The 25,039-nt window shown below is 37.8% G+C and overlaps 1 protein-coding gene across 3 annotated transcripts in view; it reads right to left on the bottom strand.

Annotated features, from left to right (window-relative positions):
- TBC1D19 (TBC1 domain family member 19) overlaps positions 1-25,039 on the bottom strand; it is a 157,225-nt gene that overhangs the window by 13,291 nt on the left and 118,895 nt on the right. For all 3 annotated transcript variants that reach the window (XM_070372240.1, XM_070372239.1, XM_070372241.1), the window contains 3 exons: positions 10,862-10,894; positions 8,847-8,956; positions 6,681-6,772 (listed from right to left, as the gene is read on the bottom strand). In XM_070372240.1, the coding sequence (XP_070228341.1) occupies positions 6,681-6,772; positions 8,847-8,956; positions 10,862-10,894 (235 nt within the window). The remainder of the gene's footprint in view (positions 1-6,680; positions 6,773-8,846; positions 8,957-10,861; positions 10,895-25,039) is intronic.

The following is a 25,039-nucleotide window of genomic DNA, read 5'->3' as shown; positions in this document are numbered from 1 at the left end:
AAGAGAAAGAATTATATTTCAGAGCCCTACTTTATGTTGTAGTTCATTCTTTAGAAAACTCACTTCTACATTTTGTTTTTCAGGGTATGTACTAATTAGTTATCAATGAGGTGATCTTATAGTTTCAACAGTTCCAGGCAAGTCAAGATTATTTGAATTTTTATTCAAGATACTTAAATAAATACTTATAGCTGCATATTTTTCCAATTCAATAAATTATATTCCTAGATTTCACTCAAATGGCTACTAAGGATACAAAAAAGACAAGGAAAAATAGTTTTAAAGCTATAAGGGGTTTCCCAGGTGCTAGTGGTAAAGAACCCACTTGCCAATGCAGGAGACATAAGAGATATGGGTTTGATCCCTGGGTTGGGAAGATCCCCTGGAGAAGGAAATGGCAACCCACTGCAGTATTCTTGCCTGGAGAATCCCATGGACAGAGAAGCCTGGTAGGCTACAGTCCATGGGGTTGCAAAGAGTCAGACATGACTGAAGCAACTTAGCAAAATAAAAATAAAATAGAAAAGCTATAAGGGAACTTAGAAATAGATTTCTGATTTCAACCCTTTAGTTTTAAAAAGGAGGTCATCAGAACTCTGAAAGATCAGCAAGAAAATTCAATTAAATTCTATTTTGTGAAAAATAAAAAAAAAAACCCAAAAAATCCTAAGAAGTATGAGATCCTACTGTTTCATAACAAGGTTATGTTACAATAATATTTTATCTCTAGGATCAGGAAACAAACCCAGCTTTGGTGCCTGAAGAGATAAAATACTCTCTCACATTTCTCTACTATCTATTAGCAATTAAATATCAGTTGACTGCCCCTGAGAGGTTTTAGCCAAATTCTTTGTTAAAACTGTCATAATATTATATAAATACCAGTACTTTTTCTTAAAAGAGAAACTGGGATCCAGAGATTGCCTTTGTTGATGTCATATTAATTTTCCTAAGATTGAAAAAGGACCCCCAAGTTTCAGAAATTCCTCAATATTATATAACTATTGCTCTAATATAACAAAGTACATGTAGGCAGTAGTATGATAAGTCAAGTTTCTTGGTTGGTTTTAGAATATTAGTTTATAGATGCCAAAAAAACTTTTGGCCAGTGAATGTTTTAAATTTTAAAAGTTCACTAATTCCCTGGCATGCCAGTAGGACTCCATGCTTCCACTAAAGGGGACCTAGGTTCAATCCCTGGTCTGAGAACTAAGATCCCACAGGCATGCAGCGTGCCCCAAACAAAACAATTTCACTTTTAAGTCTAAATTATTAACTTCAACTAGTTTCATTTTATGGATCTCTCATAGTGTCTTATTAGACCAACAGTACCACATACCATGCCTCCCCGCTCCCACTAGATATATGTGCTAGTATATCTAGCACAGAATCAGTTTCTTAGAAATAAAGCTTATTGATGCATAATTTATATACAGTGGAATTTGCTTTTATTAATGTACAATTCTGAGTTTTGTTAAAACCAAATAGAAATTTGAGAACTAAAAAATACAAAAACGATAACAACAACAAAGCAACCCTCACTGGATGAATCCAACAGCAAAATGGAAATAAACAATGAGAGAGCCAGTGAATTTAAGTATAAGTCAATAGGAAGTGTCCAATCTGAACTACAGAATTTAAAAAATTGAAAATAAAATGAAAAGAGCTTTAGAAACCTGTGGGATAAGACCAAAAGTTTTAATATTTGTGTTCCAGAAGAAAAGATGAATGTGAGTGGTACAGGAAAAAAAAACTGAAGAAATAATGGTTGAGGGAGAATGGACACATGTATATGTATGGCTGAGTCCCTTCACTGTTCACCGGAAACTACCACAACATTGTTAACTGGATATACCCTAATACGAAATAAAAAGTTTAAAGTTTGGGGGAAAAAAAGATGAAACCTAAAAAAAGAAATAATGGTTGAAAACTTCCTAAATTTGACAAAAGAAATAACCCTCAAATTCAAGATGTTCAACAAACCCTGAACAGGATAAACCCAAGAAATCCATGTCCAGATATATCATAAACTGTTGAGAAACAAAGACAAAGACCTTGATAGCAGTCAGAGAAAAAAAATAACTGGTATTATTTCTCCCTGAAATGTTTGGTTGAATTTGTCTGTGAAGCCCTCCAGGCCTGGAGTTTATTTGAAAATAGAATGTGATAGATTAAAGATGTATATTGTAAATCCTGCATAAAGTATTTTTTAATTAAGGCATGTACATTTTTTTAGTGATAATGCTATCGGATTTCCCAGGCAAGAATACTGGAGTGTGTTGCCATTTCCTTCTCCAGGGGATATTCCTGACCCAGGGGTCAAACCCATGTCTCCTGCACTGCAGGCGAATTCTTTACCTGCTGAGCCATCACGGAAGCCCAAGGCACTGTCATAGCCTGAATGCTTGTGTCCCCACCCCTACCTCAAATTCACTGTAACTACCTGCAATGTGATAGTATTAGCAAAGAGATGTGGCCCTTGGAAGCTAATTAGGATTAGATGGCAGAAAGTGAAGAGGAACTAAACAACTTCTTGACGAAAGTGAAAGAGGAGAGTGAAAAAGTTGGCTTAAAGCTCAACATTCAGAAAACGAAGATCATGGCATCTGGTCCCATCACTTCATGGCAAATAGATGGGGAAACGGTGGAAACAGTGACTGACTTTATTTTTGGGGGCTCCAAAATCACTGCAGATGGTGATTGCAGCCATGAAATTAAAAGACACTCCTTGGAAGGAAAGTTAGACCAACCTAGATAGCATATTCAAAAGCAGAGACATTACTTTGCCAGCAAAGGTCTGTCTAGTCTAGGCTATGGTTTTTCCAGTAGTCATGTATGGATGTGAGGGTTGGACTGTGAAGAAAGCTGAGAGACAAAGAACTGATGCTTTTAAACTGTGGTGTTGGGGAAGACTCTTGAGAGTCCCTTGGACTGCAAGGAGATCCAGCCAGTCCATCCTAAAGATCAGTCCTGGGTGTTCATTGGAAGGAATGATGCTGAAGCTGAAACTCCAATACTTTGGCCACCTCATGTGAAGAGTTGACTCACTGGAAAAGACTCTGATGTTGGGAGGGATTGGGGGCAGGAGGAGAAGGGGACAACTGAGGATGAGATGGCTGGATGGCATCACTGACTCTATGGACATGAGTTTGGGTGAACTCCAGGAGTCGGTGATGGACAGGGAGGCCTGGCGTGCTGTGATTCATGGGGTTGCAGAGTTGGACACGACTGAGCAACTGAACTGAACTGAACTGAAGACGAAGTGGGTTCTCATGATTGGGATTAGTGATTTCATAAAGTCATGTGACAGCTTGTTTTCCCTCTTTGCTCTCCATCACATGAGGATACAATGAGAAGTCAGCAGTCTGCAACCTATAAGAAGGTCCTCTCTAGAACTCGACCATACTATCAACTTGATCTTACACGTCCAGTCTCCAGAAGTGTGAGAAATAAATTTCTGTTGTTTACAAGCCATACAGTTTATAGTAATACGTTGTACCAGACTGAACTAAGACAGACATTATCAACAAATATTTTTTAAAAGGTATAAATAATAACTCAATACTGGAGATAAAAATGGAATAAAAAATATTCAAAAGTAGGCAGGAAAAGAGGAAAAAAAAGAATAAAGAGTACATGGAACAAACAAAAAAGTCTATCAAAATAGTAAATGGTATCAACTGTTATTATTTTATCCCAATATCAATTACATTAAATATAAATGGAATAAACACACCAATTAAAGATAAACTGCCACAATGAAAGACCTGAATATACTTTTGATAAGAAAGCCACCTGAAAAGTAGAGACACTGATAATCAATATACTAAAAGTAGGACAGAAAAGAATACACGATACAAATTCTAATAAAAAGAAAGCTGGAATGGCTATATCAGACATAGTTCAGTTGTGTCCAACTCTTTGCTACCCCATGGACTGCAGTCCATGGAATTCTCCAGGCCATAGTACTGGAGTGGGTAGCCTTTCCCTTCTCCAGGGGATCTTCCCAACCCAGACATCAAACCCAGGTCTCCCACATTGCAGGCAGATTCTTTACCAGGTGAGCCACAAGGGAAGCCCAAGAAGTAAAGACATCAATACACTAAAGATAATACAATAAAGATAATCAATACACTAAAAGTAGAAGGACAGAAAAGAATACACTATATGAATTTTAATAAAAAGAAAGCTGGAATGGCTGTATCAGACATAGATTTATTACTAGGAAAAGACATTACATAATGATAAACAGGTCAATTCTCCTAAAAACAGTGTCAAATACATGAAATAAATATATATATAGCAACGTAGAAACAAAAAGACAAATTCCCAGTTATAATTGGAGACTCTAACACTTCTTTCTCAATAATCAATAGAAATAGTAGACAGAAAATTAACAGTGAGACGTCTTGAACATTATAAAAAAAACTTGACTTTATTAACACATAGACATTCTGCTCAATGCTAGTGGGAAATGAATTCTTTTAAAGTATACATTAAAGATTCATCAAGGTAGCTCATATTCTGGGTCATAAAACAAACTACAAGAACTAAAATCTTAAGAAGCACATTGTCTAATTGTAATAGAATTAAAATAGAAATCAATAACAGAAAGATATCACATTTTTTTCAAATATTTGGAAATTAAACAATGTACTTTTATATAAACTATGGTCAAACAGGAAGTCACAAGAGAAATTAAGAAACATTTTGATTGAATGAAAGTAGAAACATAAAATGTCAAAATTTGTTGAGTGGAGGTAAAGCAGGGCTTTGAGGGAAATTTATAACATTACTATTGCTTATGTTAGGAAAGAAATATCTGAAATCAATTCTCTAAATTTCACCTTAAGCAAGCAGAAAGATGAGCAAAACAAAGCAAAAACAAGCACCCAGAAGGAATAAACAAATTAAAGAGGATAGATCAATGAAACTGAAAATAGAAAAACAGAAAATCAATGAAACCAAAACTGATTTTCTCAAAGAATAAAATAAATAAGCCTCTGACCAGAATAATCAAGAAACACAAGATACAAACATCAATCTCAGGAATGAGACAGGCAGTGTCACTCTGATTTTAAAGATAGTAAAAGGCTAATTAAGAATAATTATGGAATATTATGAATAGTTTATGTCCATACATATAACTTAGATAAAATGCACAAAGTACTCAAGTAGAAGGAGATATCCTGAAACGTCCTATATCTAGTAAAAAAATTAAATTCTAATTAAAACTTTCCAATAGCATTAGTTTTAATTCATGAAAGTCTTTTTTTTTTTTTTAATTCATGAAAGTCTTTTAATAATTGATTTCTAGCCTGACAACTGAATTTTTACACTTTCCTTTCATTAGAATTTTGATGTTTACCATAATTTATTGAAATAAATTTGTTCCTTTTAATGATTAAAGTATATGAATAGAGTAGGAAAATATCAGGATTTTAGTTATAACAATTAACTAAATGTCTATAGAAAAGCATAGATATATACAAATATTCATTTCACAATAATAAAAAATGAGGTCAGTTTACCACAAGAAAAAAATACATGTGTAATATATTTCTGCCACAATTTTGTTTTATAATAATAATTATTAACAGAATTCTATTTTTTATTGGCTATAAAAGAAAGATTGTCAGGTATTATCAATAAATGATATGAGGTACACAAAGAGGAAGACAATAACAAAACACTGGTAAATCATTTGGAAATTTCTGTTGCCATGGACATTGTTAATTGAAAAAGAGAAAAGAGAACCAATAATAATGAGGTCCACAGGTACCCGACCTATTCACTGGTAACTCGTACCGGGATATTTACTGATAACTCATACTGAGATAAATAAACAAAAATTCAAGCTTTTGCAAGGAAAAATCACAGTGTACAACCATTAGTAGATAACTGATTTAGTTTTCACTTAGTGAAAGATGGCAAACTTTAACTGATCTGGCTTTCAAAGTTGTCTTCTGATAAATCTGGCCTAAATTGACAATTTTAGTATCATCATATTTCTCAGGTAGTATTTGTTTCCACAGATTTTTACCTTAGTTTGGTCACCATCTTTCAGTATGAACTGGAATTAGTTGTCTGGTGATTCTTGTACCAAGCACAAAAATCCAAGCAAATAAGAATTTATCAGGATTTTGGTAAGTCTTCCAAGAATTTTTGGCACAATGTTGAGTTATAATTTACTACTTGATAATTATTGTTTTGGAGAAGGAAATGGCAACCCACTCCAGTATTCTTGCCTGGAGAATCCCAGGGACAGAAAGGCCTGCACATACAGGCTGCTTCTGTCAATTTCTCAGACTTTAAGACTGAACTTTTTAACTTGCATATAATTAGGTCACTCCTTTACCCTATGTATTAGATTCTAAAAGTTTGCCAGCACCTCATTGTGTTAAACCAACTACTCTGCACCTCTTTCTCGGAGAAGGCAATGGCAACCCACTCCAGTACTCTTGCCTAGAAAACCCCATGGACAGAGGAGCCTGGTAGGCTGCAGTCCATGGGGTCGCACAGAGTCGGACATGACTGAAGCGACTTAGCAGCAGCAGCAGCAATTATTGTTTTATTGGGGAAAATGTTAATTTCTCTGAAAAAAATCACTGCATCTTTGATGATTAAAAAGAGCCTTCTGATATCAATCTATTCTTCAATTAGGAGAGAAAAATACTCACGGTTGAGCCCCAATTTCTCGCAGATGATAAAAGAGTTGGGGGAGATAAGTTTGCAGAAGAGTTTCAAACAGCAGACAGAGTGACACAATACCCTGGATACAATAAGTCACAAGAGAAATGCATAGCTTAGTATTTAAAAATGAACTCTGCCATCAAATTACTCAAACAGAAATGAGAAAAAGATGATCAGTATCAGTATTGTTTAAGAGCCAAAGACAGGAAATGCACCAATGAGCTCTAAAACATTAAAAATAAGTTTATCCCTCTTTATGGATATTCACTCTTATAAATATGCCAAGGAGCCTACTTTTTAACAGTGAGGCTCCCTGCCTAAGCTGGCATATAGTAATGTTCAGAATTCAAGAAAAACATCATTTTCTAGAAAGCCTGCTACTCTGTAAGTCATACATTATCACTTAGGCTCAGCAAAATTAGTTTTTTCTGGATGCAGTCCAATTTCCAGGTATTTCTCTAGTGCTGTAGCCACACCCTTACTTTCTTCCTCCATATGCTCCTTTCTTTCAGCTGCCTCACCCACCAGGGAAAATATTTCCTGCTTTTTTTATTCTTTCATCGAAAACTATCCCCAGGGAAAGATTGACTGCTTGAAATTTCTGTCAGGAAGTCATCAAACAAGAATGTTTGATTACTGAGTATAAGGATGGTTTTTAAAAAACTGAAATCTAGTTTTTTTAAAAGGGCATTGTAGAGTACAAAGCAGATGGGTTTTCAAGTGCATTAATTACTTGACAACTCTGAATAAAGTCTTTCTTGCAGTTTAGCATTCCTCAGGGTTGTTCTTTGTAAGAAAGTTCTAATCCTCTTTTTGAGTTTCTAAAGAAGTAAGGCTGTCGTGGTTCTAAACAGTTCAGTCTGGCTGCAAGCCAGAATAGGAGATGACTGCCTGTAAGTCTTTATTTCACTGAATAAAGAAAGGGCAGAGGCAGGGCTGTCCCAATCAGTCAGCTGGAAGAGGACAGCTTAGGGTCAGCATGGAGGCACAGAAGGAATAGCCAGAGTTTTAAAACTTAAAAAAAAAAAATTTTTTTTTAAGTCTAAAGTGTGAAAATAAAACATGAGAGTAAGAAATCTGATGCTAAGTATGACTGATTAGAAAAGAGAATTATTAATATATTTTTGGTTATCCTAGATTAAACATTATTGCAATATAGACACTAAATCGTTATCTCAGAGAGAAGAGACCCATGATAATTTGGTAGCACTTCATTTGCTCATCTGTGACATCCTGGATTTCCGTTACTTGCCAGCTGTCATCAGCAATGTTTGAGAGCAACACTAGAGACAGAGGAAGGTGGACTAGGAATACACAGGATTAAAATGGGGAGGAAGTATGATGAACTGCTATTTAGTTTAGTAGCAGTGTGACAATCTTCTCTTTCAGGAAACTTGGTAGCCCTGACACATTCCAATTTTAATGTTTCTTTGGGAGTGTCAATCAAGTTACTGACAAGCAGACCAAAGCAGGCCCCAAAACAGAAAAAGTATAAATGAAATAAATACTTGTTTTTACTCAGGTTAAGAGGGGTAGGAGTGGGGAGGGAAGATACGATAAAGGATGGGCCAAAATAAAACAGATATGAATATTCAACTCCCAATATGCTTCTCCTTGAATTTCTTGTTAAGGCCAAGGAGCCATCTATTGAATAAACACAAAGAAAATATCTAGTTTGATAAAGGATAATTAGTCAAACATGATATTGAAAAATAAGGGACAAATAAATGTTTAATTTTCATTAACAAAGATGATGATGATGATCATAATGACAATAAAAACAACAGCCACCTATTTACTGAACACCTGCCACGAGCCAAGTACTACCCAAGTGCTTCATACTCTTCTTTACAGCACCACAGAAACTCAGCATTAACCTCATTTCAGAGATAAGGAAACCAATGTTCAAAAATGTAGCCATCTTTGTCAAAGAAAACAATACAGACATTGCTATGCTTATTCTTTCAACATATAAAAGATAATTTAAATGCAAGTGATAAAGGACTTTTTCTTGTCATTATTACTAAAACTATTTAAGTATCAATTTACTCTTTCATTTTTTCCATAGGAAAGCAATGCTTGACAATTTGTTTTTCTTAAGGTAAAAAAGAACAAATCAGAGTCTGGTTTGATCCAATTTTTTATGAACTTACAGAAGGATGAGAAGAGATGGAATGAAGCCTGAAGAAAAAACGCACATACATCTCACGGAATATCTGATACAGTTTGGAAGGTTCATGGTATAGAAAACAAAGTGGTGCAACTGAAAGAACAAGAAAAATTGATTGATAACATTGCGGAACTACTATAATCGAAAAGTAAGTTCACAAACATAAAGGACAAATATTTTATAGTAATAATATTCATTCAAGTTTAAAATCATATATATTCTTTTTTCATGTTGAAAAGGGAATATATGCACATGTAAAAACTGTCATTAAAAATTTTTTTTAATGGGAGTAAATTATAAAATGTTTTATAATCCCAACAGTAGAATAACACAATGGAACCATATAAGGGTATTAAAAATTCAAAGTAACTTTTTAAAATTACATAAAATCTCTTTTTAAATTGAAATAATAACAAAGTGACATCCAGACAATTCATTTTTACTTTGTCCCACAAAGGATCTTTCAAAATTTTTAATTTTTGACATCAGGTAAGTAAAATATAAGATGATTTATGGCTAGTTTTTAGAACTGATGGAATTTGAAAATTAAAATTCTGATTAACAGGCTATTGGTCAACATTGGCATATCCCAATATGTTTCTAGATAGTTTTCATAGGCTTTAAGTAAAACAATTCTAAGAATTTATTTCTCTAATGAATTTTTTGTGTGTGTTTGTGATAACAATCTTAATTAATTTGAATTAAATTATCTTTTGCACTGTTTGTGGCAATTAAGCACAGGTGGGTCAGCTCAACCAAATAGCCCACAGGTGAATGTCAGAAAGTCAGATGTTAAAATCAGATGCCAACCTGACAATATGATTCTTTCATCTGTGAACAGGCAGGAGCCAATGATGTATTTTGTACTCTGAGAACTGTTAGAAAATTTAAACTTCCTGACATTATTAACCGTTCTCTAAATTGCTCAAGTACACCTTTTAAAAACTATTTACTTGAAAAATGCCTGCAGTTGGATTATTAAAATAAAAGGATTAAAGGGCTTACATTTTATTATTAAAGGTAAAAATTTATATTCTTAACCTTGCTAGGTTTTCTATTTTAAATTCCTCACATATTTATAAAAGAGAAATATGCTGGAACGTCACTATAACAACATGTATTATGTTATGAAATTTTGATGGCTCAAGAGAATAAAGCCAAGCGAAGCATAGTGCAAAATTCCCAGACACTCTGAATCCTCTTCGTTGTATGCTGGTTTTAAAACTTTTATATTATGTCATTCACCATGATGGTATGATGCTGAACACCCGAGGATTTGTTTTTTTTTTTTTTTACAAAGAAAAGTGTTAATTTACTGCTGATTCTTTTTACAAAGGTAAACTTTATATTTCTGTTTAGTCTAAAGGTTGGGGAGGAGGAATAGTTGGGACAAGAATCTTCAACAAGTTCATATGTAAAACAGATAAATGAAAAATTAAATGGCATTAAGGGAGAGAGCGTTCTCCTTCTTGCTTATCTTTGTGACGCTTCCTGCATTCCTCATTCAAAGACCTGTGAGGCAGAAAGGTGCTGGGGCGCTCAGACCTGCACACGTGTGTGTCACGTGTGCTTCAGGACGCCCGCACACTTCAGTGTGACTGCTGCTCCGCACACCAGCCAGTCTGAAGAAATCAGGAGCTCACTCGGTGTTGTCCTTCCCTTTGCATGTTTTCTGATCTAGTATTTTTCAAAAAGACTTACGGGAAATAGTTTAGGAATTTCTACAGCTATTAAAACTAAATATCAGTGTGTATTTCTAATTTCTAGTGAATTAGAAAATGGTAAACCACAGAACCATTTTCATGGTATGTTTAACTTCACAAGCAATCATCATCTCAGCAAAATTTTACTTGGACATATAAACAAATACCAAACCCAGTGTTTAACAGTTCACAATAACATTGTTGAATGTGTGGGTGATGCAATATAAAGTGTGAGGTTCATGTTTAAATTTTCTAAAGTGTAATAAAACAGTGAGTATTTTAAAGCCTAACTTACCATACATTGAAAATCCATGAAAAGGGATTACACCTAAAAAAAAAAAAAAAGTATTTCATTTCTATTAGTATACCCACTGAATTATTTTTTAGGTAAACTTTAGGGGATTAAAACCAAAAATAGAGAGCTTTGCTATTTTTGCTTCAACTTTGTTCATGAATGTCAGAAAGACTTAGTGATGGTAACCAACGAAATGATGTGCTTTTTAATAGCTTTAGAGAAGCAATCAAGAGGTTTTCAATACATATCCGGTTAACTTTCTACTGATAAAGCTGAAAATTAAGACTATGAATATATGTGTTACAAAAACAAAACAAGGCAGATCACAGAACCAAGTTTAAGAACTAACTAATGGTCTCAGAAAGTCAATAGATTAAGTCCTTCTTGAAACAACTTCAACCTGTATATTAAATTTGTTAAAAGATAAGTGAGCATTTCAAGGTGCCTCTTGTATAGATATATTCCCTTTAAACTTAACAAAAGTTACATCATAGGATGTGATTTGGAAAAAACATTGGTAGGAATATGGTACAAATTCAGTGTAATCTTTGGCAAGAATTATACAAAAGAACACATCCATTTAAAAGAAATACTTGAAGCCTGACTTGGTGTGCTAAACATCTTGTCACATTCTAAGTGAAAAATTAGAACTTGGACAGCTTAAGTTCAAAACAGAAGTTCTGTAATATATACACCATATCTCTAACACAGTACTAGATCAGGCTGCAAACACAGAAGAAAAATGAGTTTAATATTTTGAAAAATAGTACAGGAATGCTTTATTCATCTGACATTTTCAGAGGCAAAACCATGGTGTCGGCAGAGACTTTAGAGGTCATCTAGAGTAAGTCCTAACAAATGATTGTTCAGTCTCAGTCTAAAACACATTCAGCAATAGGGGACACATTAATTCCCATTGAAACCAGTTAAAATTTTGAACAGGTTTAATTTAGGGGGAGTTATTTCTCATACAGAGTCAAACTCTGGCTCCTAGTAATCCCCACTTACTACTCCTAGTTCTGACCACAAAGGTCAGAATTAGCCTAACTTATCTTCTATGGAAACTTTCAGAAACATTGGAGGACACGGACTGGTCTTTCCCCCACTCCCAACAGCATCACCACCAAGCTGGGTTTTCTGTGTGTGTGTGTGTGTGTTTTCTCGTTGTTCTGAAACTTAATGAGTTCCTTTAACAGTTCCCCAGGTGAAGTGGTCCTGAATAGTTTCTCTATTCTATTCTCCTCTGGACAAATTATAGTTCACCACAGTCAAAGTGATGTGACGGAAGCCTTCAAGCATTTTTCTTCCCTACACAGCCTAGAGCTAAAGCATAGCATACTTGTGCAGTTGTTTCTGACCTAAGTAAAGGGCTATATTCTTATATCTATTACATTTCCTCTTTGGTGAACCATTCCAGTTTGAGACAATCCCGGATCCTCGTCCTGTTATCTAATGTATTCCCTCTTCTTCCTGGGTGTGCATTGCTGGAGAGTTTGATAAATGCACTATGTCCTAATCTAGAGCATCAACAAATGCTGAACGAGATAGAGGACAGGACTTGTCACTAGAGACCTCCTTCCACACTGACAGTAATCCATTGATCAACACCCTACTGAGGTGCACTAAGGGCACAGACCAGGTGTCAAGACAGACTTGGTTGGGTTTATATAGCTCTGTCATTTAAGAACATTGCGTGCCTTGTTTCTTAACTCCCCTAATTCTCCATTTCCTCATCTTGTATATCAGAGATAATACTAGAACTATATAAATGACTAAATGAGAGATAATGACTACAGTTTGGGCTGCCCAGGTGGCTCAGTGGGTAAAGAATCCACCTGCAATACAGGAGATACAGGAGATGAGGTTTCGATTCCTAGGTCAGAAAGATCCCCTGGAGAAGCGCATGGCAACCCACTCCAGTATTTTTGTCTGGAGAATTCCCATGGACAGAGGAGCCTGGTGGGCTACAGTCCATGGGGTCGCAAAGTGTCGGACATGACTGAAGCGATTGACTACACGTGCATATACAACTATAGATTAGCCATTCATAAATAAAGGCAATTATTGATATTATTATTCACAAATTAACTCATATTTCTATGATGATTCTAGAAGTAATTTTATCAAAAGAGAGTATGAGGAAAACAAAATATTATTCTGAACTAGTATGCCAGGCCAACCACCTTTAAAATTTTGTGCAGCATCACTCAAACTTCATAAGATATAATTCTCAGGATCTACCTTTTCCCATTTTCCCCTTGTCTTCCAGAACACAACACAGATTCATGTTGTTCAACTCTGTCTGAATCCCACCATGTTTATCATTTTCCTTACTGATCTCGATGTAATTAGCTTCCCTGTTCTCAGAACTGTCCTACTCTTCAAGCGCTTCACACCCAACTGCAGAATTCATTCCCCCCCACGCTGAGACTGATGCCACTGAAATAAATTCTCTTGCTTGTCTGTTCTTTACTTCAAAGGTGTTGCACACCTTTCATCTTTTTTCTCATTTCCCTTTAGGGAGGTCTTTAGAGGGAGACATCTCCTTTCCCTTTTTCAGAGCTACCATCTTCACCTTTGTTCTTAATCCTGTTTCCTTCACTTTTTCTCACAGAAGTTAAGGTCAGATCTGTGGCTTGTCTATGTGTGGTCTCTGGGCTAAGAATGGATTTTACATTTTTGAAAGATTATTTTAGAAAACAATAAAGAGTATTAAGAAGTAGAGACTGTTTGTGGCCAACAAAATTTTAAATATTTACTAATTGGCCTTTTACAGGAAAAGTTTGCCAACCTCTGCTTTGGAATCCTGTCCCACCGATTTTCCTCCCCCCTCTTTTATGTTCATCATTTAATAAACACGTACTGCGTTTCTACTATGTGCCTGACACTGCTCTGAGATCTGGGGCTTACTTTTTATCAAGGACAGGGAAGTCATGATGAAATAAGAGCACGTATGTCAGACAGTGACAAAGCCATGAAGAGGAGTAATGGAGGCAAGGGGGGTGGAGAGGACAAGGCCGGGGGCGGGAGGCGGTCTTGAGAGGTACTGAAGCTCTGGAGGTGAGAGTCACCTGGGACGGGGTGCCCTGGAGGCCCTGGGCTTCACGTGGTAACTGCCATGAGCCGGGATGTCCCCTGAGACGGACGGCCCAAAGGCAGGGAGCGGTGGCGTCGGCCCTGGGCTTCACGTGGTAACTGCCATGAGCCGGGATGTCCCGAGACGGACGGCCCAAAGGCAGGGAGCGGTGGCGTCGGCCTCCCCTGCTAGTGGAAGAGCAGGGGAGAGGGGCGGCTAGGTCTTATGGAAGTACTCCTCTCTCCAGTCCCTATTTTCACTGCAGCCTCTCAGCCAAAGGCATTATAAACACCTTCACTAATAACAAGAGGAGGAGAAAGAGGACTTGTCCATTTTTTTCCCGGACCTTACATTCCTGTCAAACAAATGTTTAATCTCTCTCCTCTTGAAGTCAAGCTTAATTCGAAAAACATGATCTGAATTAACTTCACTTCCTCATTATGTATCCCCAATTCCTTATAATCTGGTTTCCACTCCTCTCACCCCAACTCCTGATTGCTAACGTCTCCTCTGTTTGTGTGTCCTGCCCCGCAGCAATTGAAAGTCCCTTCTCTAGATTGAGCCCACCAGACCCCGTGCAGATCAGGCTCCTTGTCTCAGAAGCTTCTGCTGCTCAGTTTTTGGTTTTGTTTTGTTGTCTTTTGGGCTAGCTCTCTCTTCTACGCACTTCTTAAATATGGCTACTTTAAGACTCTCTCATACTTGTTTTCTCTTTCCTTCCACTAGCATTCTCCTTATTAACCCATAATTCAACAGTAAAAGCCCAGTTTCCTGCGCCTCCTTCTGGCCTGTCTAGTTCTGTAAACAACTCCTTGTCTCCCTAGGCTTCAAGGAAGAAAGCTTTGCTTTCTAGTCCTCCCTCAGCCCTTATGCCTAAATGTGACTGTGTTCCTTTCTTGTCCCTTTACGATAAAGAAGGCTTAACTCTTCAGGATTCGGCCACTGTCTAACATAGCTTCATTTTTCTTCCCTACGAGCACAATTCTAATCCTGCCAAACTGACTACCACCCTTTCAGCTTCTGGACCTTAGGAAAAGGGCTGTAAATACTCCTCTACACTTGCAGCCACGTCCCAGCCCAACACCTTAGAGATTTTAAACAATACTCCTTCTAGAAAGATCCCCCTGACAGACTCCTACTTTCCATCCCCTATCACTCATTAGTCAGAACTCTTGTGTCAGCTGATTTCCCTGACTGATTGAGGTGCCCCTTCTCCTCTGTGCGCCTAGATAACCCTGCACAATTCTGGCTCCACTTCCTACCTGTGTATACTTAGGTTGCTTATTTCTCCTTTTTCCTTATCCAGTACTGTTCTTAGACCAAGGCAGGGGGACTTGGGAATAAGAGGCCTGTTATAGCCCTTCTCTGACTATACCCCTCACCCAGAATCCATGTCCCTCCTTTCAGACCACAACTCCAAGACTGATATCCCCAACCCAAAGGCCCTTAGCCAGAGTCCAGGGTCTGCACAGCCTCTTCAGTGGAGCCACTCTTCCGATGGATGCTGTCCTCAGGATGGAGAGGTGGTCATTTGTGGAGTATGTGAACAGAGCTTGGACCTGTCTGTCCAGGTACGGGGTAGAGCCATGGTAAGAAGTGGGTGAGAGATACCACAAGCTAGGAACTTCTGAGGAGTCTTAAGCATTCTGAATTTGAAACTCGCCTCCCAAATTGTTATAAAGGTATATTTTTCAAGACAAGAAAACCAAGTAGAATTTACTTAGCAGTTTATTAGCTTGACTTATATAGACTTATAGTAGGTTGGCTTCCAATTGTACTGGGCTTCCCTGTTAGCTCAGTTGGTAAAGAATCCACCTGCAATGCAGGAGACCCTGGTTCAGTTCTTGGGTTGGGAAGATCTGCTGGAGAAGGGATAGGCTACCCACTCCAGTATTCTTGGGCTTCCCTATGGCTCAGCTGGTAAAGAATCTGCCTGCAATGCAGGAGACCTGGGTTTCATCCCTGGGTTGGGAAGATCCCCTGGAGAAGGGAAAGGCTACCCATTCCAGTATTCTTGCCTGCAGAACTCCATGGACTGTACAGCCCATGGGTCGCAGAGTCAGACACAACTGAGTGACTTTCACTTTCACTTTTCAATTGTACACATGGCCTGAACCCTCCAAGTTAGGAACAGACTTTCCTTTATCTGCAAAATGAGGACAATACCAGTGAAGCTGTAAAGATTAAATAAGAGGATGTATGTTACATGCCTAGCACAACACTTGATGCAAAGTCAGAACTTAACGAATGATGTTTTTGTTCTCTTATACTATATTATAATTACTTCTGTTTTTCTCTTCCAATGTAATAAATCACTTGAGTACAAAAACTATTCCTTATTTCTCTCTATCCCCAGAGGCAAGCTTAATGCCCAAAATATAAAAGGTATTCATTCAGTGTTTGTGGAATGAATATATGAAGTCCTAGAGAATCTACCTCTACCGTTTTTCAACTGTTCACTTCCTTCCGACTGCCAGGACTGAGTTCAGGCTCTGATGAACTCTTACCTATAGTCTGTAAGAGCCTCCAAAGTGGTAACCCTTCCCCAAAACTCTCTGCCTTCCAACGAACTATTGTAATGGTTCAGGTTATCTTCTAAAATGTTGATGAGACCATGAAAAAGACCTCTATATCCATCGAGGATTTTCCCCTGACCATTCATCCACACACCAACTATTTGCTGAGTTTCTACTTACCCAATTAACCAATGTTTAAAAACCTACTCCGTAGCCTCTGGAGAAATTAAATTGAATATAACATTTTTTCTATTTATGGAATTCACATTCTAGCTTTATAATATAGGCTAAGTGTCTACAGAGTGAAATTCAAAAACTTTGATCTGGTCTTAACCATTCATGATGGCAATCTGAGATATATCTGCCTCTCCTTTGTCATCTTGATTCTGTACGTGCTGTGGTACAGCCATGCTAGATTACTCATCATCAGAACACATCATGCATTTTCATACTTTGATAGCTTTGAACTTTGTAATTCTGTACAATGAATTGCTTTAATGTCTATCAAAACCTTGCTAAGGATAAGTATAATCTCAGAAAAACATACCACAATTTCTTAATCCTAATTAAATGCTGATTCTTCTGCAAAAATTCTTATGGCACTTTGTTCATATTTCCATCACTATAATTTCACTGTATTTTGTGTTATAATTAACTGTTAATAGATTGTTGCAGAGGGCAGTAAATATGTTTTATTCACCTTTTATGCATTTTATGGTGCCACAAACATGGTTAATAATGAATATACTTTTGCTGAATGTTGCTGCTGCTGCTAAGTCGCTCAGTCGTGTCCGACTCTGTGCGACCCCATAGATGGTAGCCCACCAGGCTCCTCTGTCCCTGGGATTCTCCAGGCAAGAACACTGGAGTGGGCTGTCATTTCCTTCTCCAATGCATGCCTGCATGCTAAGTCGCTTCAGTCGTGTCTGACTATGCAACCCCATGGACAGCAGCCCACCAGGCTCCTCTGTGCATGGGATTCTCCAGGCAAGAATACTGGAGTGGGTTGCCTTTTCCTTCTCTCTTGCTGAATGAGTGAAGGGTAGATGAATAAGTAAATGATGAATAGAGAAGGGGCAGGAAATTTATTGGTCTCTAGTTGGGAGGTGAGGATTTTATTGTGGGCTTATCAAACTAGCTGGATAACTTTAGGAAAGTCATCAAATCTCATGAGCTTCACTAATTGGTTGTCATTAAAAGGGACTAATTGGAAGGCCTGATGTCATTGAAAGGACTAATGCTGAAGCTGAAGCTCCAATACTTAGGCCACCTGATGCAAAGAGCCACCTCATTGGAAAAGACCCTGATGCTGGGAAAGACTGACGGCAGGAGGAGAAGGGACGACAGAAGATGAGATGGTTGGATGGCATCACCAACTCCATGGACATGAGTTTGAGCAAGCTTTGGGAGATAGTAGAAGGACAGGGAAGCCTGCTGTGCTGCAGTCCACAGAGTCACAAAGAGTCAAACCAGACTTAGTGACTGAACAACAAAAAAAGGGACTAAGACGGTCTCCAAAATATCATCAAACTCTAGAATTAACAATTATGTCTAGGGCAAATATAGAAAAATTTGTGAGATCTAAGGAAAACTGAATATATGAGGATTGTATTATGAGAATGGTAACATTCTTTACCAACTTAAAGGTCTTTTAAGGACTTCCCTATAGCTCAGATGGTAAAAAAATCTGCCTGCAATACAGAAGACCCAGATTCAATCCCTGGGTCAGGAAGATCCTCTGGAGAAGGGAATGGCAATCCATTCCAGTATTCCTGCCTGGAGAATCCCACGGACAGAGGAGACTGGTGGGCTATAATCTGTGGGGTCGAAAAGAGTCGGATACAACTAAGCAAGTAACACTACTACTATTACTACTACTAGTCTTTTGCTTTCTAAAAACAAAAAATTGAAAACCAGATTAGATACACGCTGAAGGTCAATATTCTTAATGACACTATAGCTACCAGCTTTAGTTCAAGGGAACACTTGCTGCTGCTGCTGCTGCTAAGTCTCTTCAGTCGTGTCCGACTCTGTGCGACCCCATAGACTGCAGCCCACCAGGCTCCCCCGTCCCTGGGATTCTCCAGGCAAGAACACTGGAGTGGGTTGCCATTTACTTCTCCAATTCATGAAAGTGAAAAGTGAACGTGAAGTTGCTCAGTCGTGTCCAACTCTTAGCGATCCCATGGACTGCAGCCTACCAGGCTCCTCCATCCATGGGAACACTGAGGAGGGCCCAAAGATGAGTTTTCTTCTTTAATCTCTCCCTCTGTTTATATCTTTGGTTAAGTCTCTTTTTTCTCTTGTGAACACCCATCTTTTTCTATCTTCCCTAAATACAGCTTTGTTTTCTTTTCTTTTCTTTTTTTTTTCATATTGACACACTACTTTTATTGTCTCTAAATACAATTATGAGGGTGATTTCCAAGCATTTGGTATCAGTCTCAGCTCTGCAATTCCCATTTTCTTTTCTTTTTTTTTTAGATTTTATTTTTAAACTTTACAATATTGTATTAGTTTTGCCAAATATCGAAATGAATCCGCCACAGGTATACCTGTGTTCCCCATCCTGAACCCTCCTCCCTCCTCCCTCCCCATACCCTCCCTCTGGGTCATCCCAGTGCACCAGCTCCAAGCATCCAGTATTGTGCATCGAACCTGGACTGGCGACTCATTTCATACATGATATTGTACATGTTTCAATGCCATTCTCCCAAATCTCCCCACCCTCTCCCTCTCCCACAGAGTCCATAAGACTGATCTATACATCAGTGTCTCTTTTGCTGTCTCGTACACAGGGTTATTGTTACCATCTTTCTAAATTCCATATATATGCGTTAGTATACTGTATTGGTGTTTTTCTTTCTGGCTTACTTCACTCTGTATAATAGGTTCCAGTTTCATCCATCTCATTAGAACTGATTCAAATGTATTCTTTTTAATGGCTGAGTAATACTCCATTGTGTATATGTACCACAGCTTTCTTATCCATTCATCTGCTGATGGGCATCTAGGTTGCTTCCATGTCCTGGCTATTATAAACAGTGCTGCGATGAACATTGGGGTACACGGAAATAATTTTAAAAGTTCATCTTCGTCTAATCATGTTAACATGTGAAAGAAAAACCAAGCAAGAAAAATAAGTTCATCAATAGAGCCATATCTTGATACCTTACAGAAATAGAAATATGTATTATATCCTTCTAAAAACTAAATATCATACAGTATACTATAGCATATATGTGGAATTTAGAAAGATGGTAACGATAACCCTGTATGCAAGACAGCAAAAGAGACACAGATGTATAGAACAGTCTTTTGGACTCTGTGGGAGAAGACGAGGGTGGGATGATTTGAGAGAATAGCATTGAAACAGGTATATTATCATATGTGAAACAGATCACCAGTCCACGTTCGATGCATGAGACAGGGTGCTCACTGGTGGTGAGCACCAGGTTGGTGCACTGGGATAACCCAGAGGGATTGGATAGGGAGGGAGGTGGGAGGGGGGCTAAGGATGGGGACCACATGTACACCCATGGCTGATTCATGTCAATGTATGGCAAAAACCACCACAATATTGTAAAGTAATTAGCCTCCAATTAAAATAAATATAAAAAAATAAAAACAAAAACTAAATATCAAAGCCGGGTGCTATTAAACAAAACCCCTATATTCTCATTAAAAAACACTTTTTACTTTCTTTGTTCAGTACTGCAGAAACATTTGAGCAGGCAAATTAAGGTAGAAAACAATGAAGATGTTACTATCATTATCTTTGTCTGCTACAGATAATAATTACAGATGTCCTAAGTGTAGGAACACCTTAATCAAGACAGAGCACTTTTCATTATGAAGCATAGAGTGAATAAATTAGTCAACTGCCAAACAGCAAAAAGGAATGCTGTTTAAGATGACTCATGATTAATCACACTTTTACCACATTTCCCCCAAGTTCTGAAATCTATAGTTGGTGTATAAACAGCTAGGTTATAAGATATTTGAGGCAAGGGCCACAATTCATACTGAGTATTATCTTCAGCATCCAGCATAGTCTTCTACAAGTGAGATGCTCAATATATGCTGTTAATGATGGGAATTTAAGCAATTATAATCATATACTTATATATGATATAAAAGTATAAGATATATATATTATATATGATATTAAATATATATCACATACATATGAATACGTATGTATACATATATACATATCATACATGTGTACATATAAATATATATCATATACATATGATATTAAATTATATCATATGATATATTATATACGATATAGCTTATATATGATATTAACGTATAAGATTCATTTATCAGATCAGATCAGTGGCTCAGTTGTGTCCGACTCTTTGCGACCCCATGAATCGTAGCATGCCAGGCCTCCCTGTCCATCACCAACTCCCGGAGTTCACTGAGACTCATGTCCATCGAGTCAGTGATGCCATCCAACCATCTCATCTTCTGTCGTCCCCTTCTTCTCTTGCCCCCAATCCCTCCCAGCATCAGAGTCTTTTCCACTGAGTCAACTCTTCGCATGAGGTAGCCAAAGTACTGGAGTTTCAGCTTTAGCATCATTCCTTCCAAAGAAATCCCAGGGCTGATCTCCTTCAGAATGGACTGGTTGGATCTCCTTGCAGTCCAAGGGACTCTCAAGAGTCTTCTCCAACACCACAGTTCAAAAGCATCAATTCTTCGTCTCTCAGCTTTCTTCACAGTCCAACTCTCACATCCATACATGACCACAGGAAAAACCATAGCCTTGACTAGACGAACCCTTGTTGGCAAAGTAATGTCTCTGCTTTTGAATATGCTATCTAGGTTGGTCATAACTTTCCTTCCAAGGAGTAAGCGTCTTTTAATTTCATGGCTGCAGTCACCATCTGTAGTGATTTTGGAGCCCAGAAAAATAAAGTCAGCCACTGTTTCCCCATCTATTTCCCATGAAGTGATGGGACCAGATGCCATGATCTTCGTTTTCTGAATGTTGAGCTTTAAGCCAACTTTTTCACTCTCCACTTTCACTTTCATCAAGAGGCTTTTTAGTTCCTCTTCACTTTCTGCCATAAGGGACATGGACATCACCAGATGGTCAACACCGAAATCAGATTGATTATATTCTTTGCAGCCAAAGATGGAGAAGCTCCATACAGTCAGCAAAAACAAGACCAGGAGCTGACTGTGGTTCAGACCATGAACTCCTTATTGCCAAATTCAGACTTAAATTGAAGAAAGTAGGGAAAACCACGAGACCATTCAGGTATGACCTAAATCAAATCCCTTATGATTATACAGTGGAAGTGAGAAATAGATTTAAGGGCTTAGATCTGATAGATAGAGTGCCTGATGAGCTATGGAATGTGGTTCGTGACATTGTACAGGAGACAGGGATCAAGACCATCCCCATGGAAAAGAAATGCAAAAAAGCAAAATGGCTGTCTGGGGAGGCCTTACAAATAGCTGTGAAAAGAAGAGAAGTGAAAAGCAAAGGAGAAAAGGAAAGATACAAACATCTGAATGCAGAGTTCCAAAGAATAGCAAGAAGAGATAAGAAAGCCTTCTTCAGCGATCAATGAAAAGAAATAGAGGAAAACAACAGAATGGGAAAGACTAGGGATCTCTTCAAGAAAATCAGAGATACCAAAGGAACATTTCATGCAAAGATGGGCTCGATAAAGGACAGAAATGGTATGGACCTAACAGAAGCAGAAGATATTAAGAAGAGATGGCAAGAATACACAGAAGAACTGTACAAAAAAGAGCTTCACGACCCAGATAATCACGACGGTGTGATCACTGACTTAGAGCCAGACATCCTGGCATGTGAAGTCAAGTGGGCCTTAGAAAGCACCACTACAAACAAAGCTAATGGAGGTGATGGAATTCCAGTTGAGCTATTTCAAATCCTGAAAGATGATGCTGTGAAAGTGCTGCACTCAATATGCCAGCAAATTTGGAAAACTCAGCAGTGGCCACAGGACTGGAAAAGGTCAGTTTTCATTCCAATCCCAAAGAAAGGCAATACAAAGAATGCTCAAACTACTGCACCATTGCACTCATGTCACATGCTGTAAAGTAATACTCAAAATTCTCCAAGCCAGGCTTCAGCAATATGTGAACCGTGAACTTCCTGATGTTCAAGCTGGTTTTAAAAAAGGCAGAGGAACCAGAGATCAAATTGCCAACATCTGCTGGATCATGGAAAAAGCAAGAGTTCCAGAAAAACATCTATTTCTGCTTTATTGACTATGCCAAAGCCTTTGACTGTGTGGATGACAATAAACTGTGGAAAATTCTGAAAGGGATGGGAATACCAGACCATCTGATCTGCCTCTTGAGAAATCTGTATGCAGGTCAGGAAGCAACAGTTAGAACTGGACATAGAACAACAGACTGGTTCCAAATAGGAAAAGGAGTTCGTCAAGGCTGTATATTGTCACCCTGTTTATTTAACTTATATGCAGAGTACATCACGAGAAACGCTGGACTAGAAGAAACACAAGCTGGAATCAAGATTGCCGGGAGAAATAATAATAACCTCAGATTCATTTATGAATAAGCAATTAATATATAATTATAAGAGGCTCTCAATAACTCCATGTTGAAATTACAAATGGCCCACAAAGTCATACAGACATGAATTTGGGTCTTGTGTATCTCCAGGAAAGTTACTAACACTCTGAGTCTCTATTTGCATTTTTAGAAGTGAGGTTAAATAATACTACCTTCACTGGGCTGTATAGTACTAAAGCACCAGTGAGTTAATGTATTCAAAGCGCATCACAGTATAGTATATAGTACACAGCCAGTGCTCACTAATTATAGTATATTTTGTACTATAAAGGGAGAGTACCACACTTGCGCATCAGCTTAAACCTAAGAAAATCTTTCTTTCATCAGTATTAAATAGAGGTTCACTTCTGCTTAATCAAGATTAACCTGGGCTTAAGATTCCAGAAAAGTGTACATAGACTGCTCTGTTGACAAAGGATAAAGTCAGATTCTGACACACAAAAGTAGGAGGCCTAAGAAGCAATGAATTCATTAACACTCTAGGGCACATACCACCTAAAACATTTCTTTGATCTCAAAGCCTGTCATGTTCTTGGCCAGTTTTTCAAAATCCTTTCCTTTGCCTCTCACCACTTCAGTGTTTCAACGGTCAAGTTTCATCCACCTGGCCTTCATCCAAGAGTGTACTTCAAACGGGCATCGGGATGCTTGGGACACCATTTCTAATCTGGCCTCAGAGTTCTGCGAGTCTGCTATGAATGGTTATTTTAAGATCCTAGCCTACCTTTGGAGAAGGCAATGGCACCCCACTCCAGTACTCTTGCCTGGAAAATCCCATGGACGGAGGAGCCTGGTAGGCTGCAGTCCATGGGGTCGCTAAGAGTCAGACATAACTGAGCGACTTCACTTTCACTTTTCACTTTCACGCACTGGAGAAGGAAATGGCAACCCACTCCAGTGTTCTTGCCTGGAGAATCCCAGGGACGAGGGAGCCTGGTGGGCTGCCGTCTATGGGGTCACACAGAGTCGGACACGACTGAAGCGACTTAGCAGCAGCAGCAGCCTACCTTTATCTAACTGAAGAAAGCCTAAATTATTAACTGCCTACTCCATTCAACAGAATTGGCAAAACTAATACAATTTGTAAAGTTTAAAAATAAAATTTAAAAAAAAAAAAGAAAAAAAAAGGTTTGATAGAATTCTCCTGTGGGGAAAAAAAAAAAGAAATAACTTTATAAAGTAATGATTCAATGGGCCTTTGACATAGCCCAGAGTGGTAAACATCATCAACAAAAATAAATCTTAAACTGGATGAGATATAAATAGTAAATATGACTCAGAAAATACCCCAAATTATTAACATGCTTTGCACTTACTAAATATTTTCCCTTAATTTTCTCATTGTCTCTATTAATATTTAGCATTTATACTTGTACCATAATACTAACATCCGATTCACTTTAACACCACTTCAGTTGAAAGCAAATTTTTACTCTCTTTCACTTGGGATTACTCAGTACAGCTTATTTAATTCATTTGCTGAAATAATCATTTCCTTTGTTTATTCTCATCCCACATGTAGCCTACAGGTCAGTAAGTGTAAGCACTAGGACAGTGCTCAAATCGTTTTCTACTATTTCTGCTATCTTTCTGAATTGGAATTTCAGAATATGATTTTGTTACTTTATTTTGGTAGTTAAAAGTTCCCCAAACATCAGAGCATAATCATATTTAAATATACCTCTAGAAATCATATTTTAAACAATCAGTTTTTCAGATAATGTCCAAAGTTACACATGAAATTAGATTAAGATGTTTTTAATTTAGATAACAAAGTATATTGTTATTTATCAACCTGACAAGATTTAAACTGATATATTTTTGTTATTTCTTCCAAGAATCTTTCCTGAGAAGGCTCTGAGTTTTTGTTTCTGCCTGACTTCTGGGCTCTATGCAAGCAGGAAGTGAAAGCTAAGGAAGAGCTGTAAATGGCCTAAGCCTTGGCAGACTCTCTCCATGGTTTAATCAGCAAAGACTGGGAAATTTTTTTTTGGTTTG

Source organism: Bos mutus, chromosome 6 (assembly GCF_027580195.1).
Source record: "Bos mutus isolate GX-2022 chromosome 6, NWIPB_WYAK_1.1, whole genome shotgun sequence".
NCBI lineage: Eukaryota > Metazoa > Chordata > Mammalia > Artiodactyla > Bovidae > Bos > Bos mutus.
Note: the sequence above shows the minus strand (reverse complement) of the source record. Positions and strands in the feature narration are given on the sequence as shown.